The 7,375-nt window shown below is 52.9% G+C and overlaps 1 protein-coding gene across 2 annotated transcripts; it reads left to right on the top strand.

Moving 5' to 3' along the window:
* Positions 1-3,076: 3,076 nt before the first annotated feature.
* On the top strand, positions 3,077-7,046 carry PPIA (peptidylprolyl isomerase A). Of its 2 annotated transcripts, XM_059730496.1 has the most exons (5): positions 3,077-3,209; positions 5,608-5,638; positions 5,782-5,870; positions 6,166-6,338; positions 6,693-7,046. In XM_059730496.1, exons 1-5 carry the CDS (start codon positions 3,141-3,143, stop codon positions 6,826-6,828), a joined length of 498 nt encoding a protein of 165 aa, XP_059586479.1. In that variant the 5' UTR covers positions 3,077-3,140; the 3' UTR covers positions 6,829-7,046. The 2 variants fall into 2 exon arrangements, with proteins under 2 accessions (XP_059586479.1, XP_059586480.1); XM_059730497.1 differs by lacking the exon at positions 5,608-5,638 and having other exon boundaries at positions 3,118-3,209.
* Positions 7,047-7,375: the final 329 nt, after the last annotated feature.

Here is a 7,375-nt window from a genome sequence, read left to right as displayed (position 1 = left end):
CCAGCACTCTTGCTCCCAACCCTCCCCCCTCCCACAACACTAGGCTTGATGTATTGCATTGTAGGCCTTAGCCCCCCACCCACTCTGTGATACAGCCTGATTTCCACACCAGGCAAGGGCAGCTGGGCGCCGTGACTCATTGCCTGGGGAGGAGCAGAGCCTTCTGGGCACGGCTGGGTTCTCTCCCTGCTCACGGCCCAGAGATACGGGTCTGCGGTTGTGCTTCTTTGAACCTCTGGGCAATCTGGAGGCAGCTTTCTGGATCCAGCCACTTGCAAAGACCTCAGACCCCGTGCCCCACCTCTAGGGGATGGCGCTCGTTAATAAGGCAGCGTGATTAAACCAGCCTGCGTAGCACAGACGAATAGGGGCTGCCGTGGCTCCCCTGCCGCCACCCGCCAGCAGCCTGATTTAGACATAACAGTGTGTGGGCAGGCTTCTGCTCCATCCCCAAACACAGGAGCTGACTCAGATTCCAGAGGTGAAGAAACCGAAGCTGGTGAGGAGAAGTGGAAAAAGCCAGGTCGCTTTGCAGAGATCCCAGCAGCAGTGGCGGGGGAGACTGTGGATGGGGGGGAAGAGGCACTTCAGGTGGCAAAGACTGATGAAGAAGGGCTGCGGGAAGGCTGGGAAGCATCTATTTTGGACCAGGGCCAGGGAATCAGGTCTCTTGGGGATGTCTGGGTGTTGCAGGTCCAGCAGCAGGGGAGCCTGTAACCCCTCTGGCTGTCTCTTGGCAGATCATTGAGAGGCCCTGTCTGTGCCCCTGCTGATGTGGATTTACACTAGGGCGGGAGGGGAGGGTAAAATCACTAGGGAGTGGAGATCTGATGCAGGGGGAACCTCTGGATTTGGCCCTGCTGGCCCCCATGCTCTCAGGCCTCCACCCTGATGGACTGTGGCTGGACTAGGTGACCTTGTGAGGCCCCTTCCAGCCCTGCTTTCTTCTTGTTCCTATGACCCCTGCTTTCAGTGACCAGGTGCATCGGGGGATTTGCAGTCAGGAGGATGTGAACACCAGGCCAGCCACAGAGCCCAGGTCATTCCGCGAGGCACAGGGCACCCAGAACCCAGGGCTGGAAAGGGATCTCCAGGAAACACCTGCTTGGGTGTATCCAAGGATCAAATCTACCTTTCTTATAGCTGCATGATAGCTGAGATCAAGGACACCACAGCTCTCTCCTACTCTGTCTCAGAGCAAAGCAGAAATCCCTGTGATTCATCTCTACCTGTGTGATATTCCGATCCTCCTCCCAGTGGACCCTGCCTCCTGGCTGTGTCCTCATCAGTATTTAGTAGCGCACAAGCAAGATCATCCATGAATAGATAGGATGAGATCCACCCCTGAGACTGATCCTTGAGTAATTCCAACCGGGATCTCCCATCCTCCAGGGACTTCTTTCAGCAGACAAAAACAGTCTCCCCTTTCACTATTGTCTCGCCTTGTCTGCCTTGCAGTTCATGTGCTAACCACCCTATTTTCCAGCTGAACTAGTCACTCCCCCACCAGCTGTGGCACTGTGTCAAACGGATTGCAGATAGATTAGATCCGCCATGGTTAGAAAATCAGCCATGTCAAACCCAGTGAGCTGGTTAGCTTGGCTCAAGACACCTTAGCTAAAACCATGTGGAGTTTGTTCTCTACATTCCTCTGCGTCTTTAAATCGCTCCAAGCAGCCCCTGGCAGGCTGGGCCTCTGCCAGCTTGCAAGGGAAAAGCCATGATATCCCATGTTTTTCTCCTTTAAAGGAGAATCCGTTTTTAAAACGTGTTCGTGACCCTTTCATATATTCTTGTGACCCACGGGTTGCGAAACCCTGGTCGAAACTGTGCAAGCCTGCTGCCCACCCTGCCACCCATAAAGCAGGGGAACCACTTCTACGAAACACTCAGGAGATCCTTTCTGATCCTTTGGAAAGTGCATGGAGATCTAAAAGAGCTATGCTGGAGGCACAAGTACAAAAAGCACCAGTACCTCCGCTTTGTAGATGAGAAAATTAGCTTAGATACATGCTGGAGACTTTCCAGAGGGCAGCTCTGAGCAGCACGGGGAGCCTGGGGTTGGGAAATGGATGCCAGCCGGGTTAAATCAGGAGTGGGGAGGTTTTGGGACAGATAGTTCCTATTTTTTTTATGCGGTGAACAAACACCCATGGGCCTTTCCAGCGTCGGGAACGCTGGTTTCAAGTGAGATGCAGTCACGTGGGCCAGGAACAGTTGCTTATGCTGATATAATAACCAAAAAATGTGAAGCGAGGAAGCTAGATCTGCCCTCGCTTTGCTGGAGGGCGCGCGGGCCGGCTTCCGAGATGGGAAGGAGCACGTTTCTCTCGGCCCATCGCCGAAGGGAAAAGGACGCTGGATTTTTTTAGCGGGGAGTTTTTCTCCCCAGTTGTCCGGCTGAATTTAAGATGGTGATTTCGAAGCACAGGGGCGTGCTGCCAAGGTGGCCCCGGGGGGGAGGACATCTCCCCAGGGAGACAGTCATTTCCCTGCACGGTTTTCCTGCACGAGGTACCCCTGTTGCGAACAAAACAGGCTGGAGCAGAGCGGTCTTGTGCAAGCGTCCAGGGTGGATAGGAAATGCATCTCACGTGGGGCGGTGGGGTGAGGTGTGCTGTGCTCCCCAGGGTCTGCGGGGGAGGCCACAACCGCCCCTGAACGAGGCCAAGGGAGGAAGCAGGACGGCGCTACACGCAGCACCCGGGCTCCTCGCTTCCCCCGGGGGGGGGCCCTGCCCAATGCGTGGGGCTGGCAGGCGGAGACATGAGGGCACTGGGGATGCCCTCGGAGGGCCTGCCCCACTTCCAGGGGAAGCCCTGTCAGCTGGGCTCAGCCGATATGAAAGCCCACGGCGCCATGCTACACCCCACTCCCCTCCCCCCCCCATCGCCCCCCGCCCTTTCTTTCTCCTCTGCGCGCAGGCGCCCTGGGTCCCGCCCCATTCCGTCGCCCATTGAGTCCCGCCTCCCCGACTGCCCATTGGCCCCGTGCGGTATCACTCCGGGGTGCCGCTGGCGACCATTGGTCGGGGGCGGGCGCGGCGCCGCTATATAAGGCGAGGGGTCGGCCGTTCTACCTTCCGCTGCTCGCCGCCACCCACCGCTGAGGAGCTCCGGCCGCTGCCGCCCGCCGTCGCCATGCCCAACCACGTGGTCTTTTTCGACCTCGCCGCTGACGGCGAGCCCCTGGGCCGCGTCACCTTTGAGGTGCCGGTTGTGCGGGGGGTGGGGGGGGGTGCGGCGCCATTTTGGGCCGGGAGCGCCGCCATTTTGGGCGCCGGGCGGGGGGGGAGGGGCGCGGGGCTGCGCGCGCAGCCGGAAGGCGGGAACGGGGCGCGGGAGCGGCCCCACGTGGCCGGGCTGTGGGGTCCCGGGATCGCACCCCACGTGGGGCGTGGGGTCCCGTATAGCATTACTTATTTGTCCACTGCATGGTGGATCTGCAGCGCGTCTTCCCACCCCTGGGTGTGGCATCCCGCATGGCGCTCCCGTTGCCTAGGCCCCCCGTTGCATTGCATTGCTGTAGAGGATCTCCAGTGTATTGCCCCAACCTAGGCTGTGCTTTTGTGCTACGGGTTTCGAGCCTCTTCTGCTCTGGGTGCCTTGCATGTCTGCAGCATATTCCTTTGCCCCCCCTCACCCACCCTCTCCTTGGCTTCGCTGCTGCTTCACACCCCTGAGGTCCTCTGTAAAGGGATCCTGTATCTCTCCTGACTCAGCGTTGATCCTGCCTGGGAGGGAGGGGGCTGAGGATGGTTTTGGTGGGGAGGGGAACACTTATGATAGGCAGGATCCAACTCGCTCTTGTAGCCATGCCCCTCGACCTGCACCAAGGGCCAGCTGTGCACAGCTAAGTCTTTGTTCAAGCAGGAGCACCCAGGCTTTCATTTGTGCTCCAGACCTGTTGAAGCCTCAGGCTGCACATGCCTGGCAGAGGCATGACTGGAATGTGTGGCCATGTGCAGCCGCCGTCTGTTGGGCCCCTGCTGGGGGGCCTGGGTTGCAAAGTGCCACTTGCTGGCAGGATTCTCTCTCTCTCCTAAAGATGCCTGCGAGTCTCATGCAGAAACTTTCCTGTCACCCCAGTCTGTGTTGTTTCTGTCTTGGATTAAGTTGCATTTTAAAGAGATTTGCTATGTCTTAAAGCAGAATCCCTGGCAGAAAACAGATGGCCTTGGGCCATAAAGCAGAACTGTTGGAGGAAACAATGCTGTTGCAGCCAGAGAGATTCTGTAGAGAGGATCCCTTTTGTGAGACATGATTCAGGGGCTAGATTAGCTTTAATCCCAAAGATAAATACACATCTGCTGTCCTGTGACTTCATTTTCCCCATCTGATTGAAAGGGGAAGAATAAAAGCCCCTGCATAGAAGAGATGCATCTCATTTGGGGTCTATGGGTGTGCATCTTGTGCATGGCAAATTTGGGGTTTGGAAAAATAGTAAATGTCCCTGCCACAGCATTGAGGCTGCAGAGAGGATGTTTTTATTTGTACCTAAGGGTGGGGGCAGTTTGCAGAAAACCCTGCTCCCTGAGTCTTTGGAGTCTGACCCCCCGCTTGAGATGAATTTTGTCCTCTTAAACGGAAAGCTTGCCCCTGGAGGGACCAGTAGCCCTGGTGAAGTCCCTTGAGCTGTATCTTCCAGTTTAATATCCAACTGACTGATGCTGGAGCCGAAGGCCCTGGTGAGCAGGTGTAAAGCTCAAACGGCTGAGCTGTGCGGCCAGCAGGGTGGTGCATCTTCTGCTGAGGGACTCCATTTTGTCTGTGGAACATCTAATAAGATCATCAACTCTAGCCTGCCAGAGTAGGAAACTCCTCTGCCTTTCTCTCTAGCAGAAGGTTGTGGTTAAAAAAAAAAAAAAAAAGGCATGCAGAAGCATCAGCTGTGTGAAAGGGGAGATCAGATCTTATGAATGAACATTGAAACCCTCACATCAGGCCCTTCTGGCTGCAAGGTTCTACTCTTAAACAGGGGCAGGTGGTCAAAGTCTGGAACATGATCTAGCCAGCTGGGATTTCATTGTACAGGCATTTCGCACCCTACTAAATAGGGACTGAGGCATGTTAACATAATCCTAGACTGCAGTTGAAGAGCCTTTACTGTTGTAAAGGCTTCCTTTTGAGGGGAAGAGTTTTTTGTTTTGTTGTTTTGGTTGGGGGGGGGGGGGAGAGGGAGGCAGTTGTCTTGACTTGTCTGCTGCCTGGATGGCCTGAAATCAGACCTTTTAATTTAATTTGTAAACCTGTAAATTCATGCAGTGGAGTGCTCATCTTAAAACATGTCTCTGGAGCATTGGCTCTTCCCCTGCCTCTGCAGCATGTACACTGATTTGTCTGGGAGAGGCTGCATTAAAATGCATGTGCACCACCCTGGGAACAAGCATGTAGGCCTCACTGTTGCTGAGGCATGAAGTAACAGTATGAAAAACCTAAACCCTTGTTCAGATGGGGACAGTTGCATGGTAACTGAACTGTGATCTGCACACTAGCTTTTTGCTTCTTGATGCATGCATTGGCAAGCACTTCTCAGGCTGAGATGTAACTGACTCTTGCCTTCTCTCTCTCTCTTTTTTTTTTTTTTTTTTTTTTTTTTTTCTCTCAGCTGTTCGGAGATACGGTTCCAAAGACTGCAGGTCTGTACATCCCCTCTCCAGATGAGAGACTGCAATGCAGTCTCGTTAAGCTGATTTTATTGACTGTGTGTGACACGCTTATTGTGTGTTTGCCCTGAGGTCGGGTGACACAAGGTCTGACTACTTTCTCTTCTAATTGGCAGAGAACTTCCGTGCCCTGAGCACTGGGGAGAAAGGATTTGGATACAAGGGGTCCTGTTTTCACAGAATCATTCCTGGTTTCATGTGCCAGGTAGGCAGCTTGCTTTTTGCCTTGAATTTTGGCCTTGTAGAAGATTCCATAAAAAAAAAACAGTTGATAAGGCACTGGTAGAAACTAGGTTAAAGTACCATATGCCTTCAGTGACCGACTTGAGGTTTGTTCTGTGCCATAGCTAGCACAGAACAATGATGAAGGGCATGGGTTTGCTTTCTGCCACCAGCCTTCCCCTCCCTTTTGGACTGATCAGCTCTTGGGTAGATCCGAGGCCTGTGACTTAGGGATTTGTGGGTTTGTCCTGTCTGACCCACAGTGTGCTTCCTTGTAGGGTGGTGACTTCACACGGCATAATGGAACTGGTGGCAAATCCATTTACGGGGAGAAGTTTGAGGATGAGAATTTTGTCCTGAAGCACACTGGCCCTGGCATCTTGTCTATGGCAAATGCAGGTCCCAACACAAATGGATCCCAGTTTTTCATCTGCACTGCCAAGACTGACTGGTAAGGACTGGGGAGATCAGGGAGATGAACCAGTACAATAAGAGGCTGCTGCTTTGCTATAGCTTTGTCGCCTGTCCACAGAGCTGTTATTAACACAGCTCTGTAATTGATCAGTGAACATAAGCCTTTTAGACCAGAATAGCTCTAGAGTTCTTTGCACTCAGAGTTCACTGAAGCCTAAATCACTACAGTGATACCCAAGAAAGTGTATAATCCCTTAATTCTCAGCATACCAGGAAGAGTGGACTGTATTGGCTTGCTGTGCCAAGCAGATATTTAGACTAGGTGGCTTTAGGTTATACCTAGATTGCATTGGACAGGTTCATTCAGGTACTTCAATCCCTCTACTCCTAGGTTGGACGGTAAGCATGTTGTCTTCGGCCGTGTCAAAGATGGCATGTCTCTTGTGGACAAAATAGAGAAGTATGGCTCCAAGAACGGCAAGACAGCCAAGAAGATCACCATCGTTGACTGTGGGCAGCTGTCATAATTCATGTCTTAGCCAGCCTGCCAGCCAACCAACCATTCCTTCTGAAACCTGGGCTGGCACCCTTCTTCCCAGGTGACACAACCTCCTCTTGTAATCCTTGTGCTCCTGATTTACTGCTGCATTTCTATTGGGTTTCATTCCCTTTACTGTCACGAGTCCAGCTGGACTTCAGAGTTAAGTTTATGATTATGACTTGAAATAAAACAAGTTCAACCACATATGAGTCTCTCATTTGTTTTCAAGTTTCCAGTGGGTGTGAGAGCACCTTCTTGCCTTTATAGCCCTTGAATGTGGGAGGGTAGCGTTATCTGAGACTTAACAGCCTTAGTGTTTTTTGTCTTTGCCTTTTTTTTTAACAAAGGCCAGCAGCAAAGAAGCTGACAGGCTTCAATGGCACTGCTTTCAAGGCCACCACAGGGCAAATAATACTTTAATAGTGAATAAGCAGCCTCAACTTGAAGAGTCTCAGTCTCCCTTGTAGGTATGCAGTGTGCTGTAGATGCACAGAGTACCTCACTTGGAAGCACTGCCTCTAGTTTGGCAGTAC

This window comes from Alligator mississippiensis, chromosome 7 (assembly GCF_030867095.1).
Source record: "Alligator mississippiensis isolate rAllMis1 chromosome 7, rAllMis1, whole genome shotgun sequence".
Taxonomy (NCBI): Eukaryota; Metazoa; Chordata; order Crocodylia; family Alligatoridae; genus Alligator; species Alligator mississippiensis.
The sequence above is the reverse complement of the archived record's forward strand: the minus strand, read 5'-3'. Positions and strand labels throughout refer to the sequence as shown.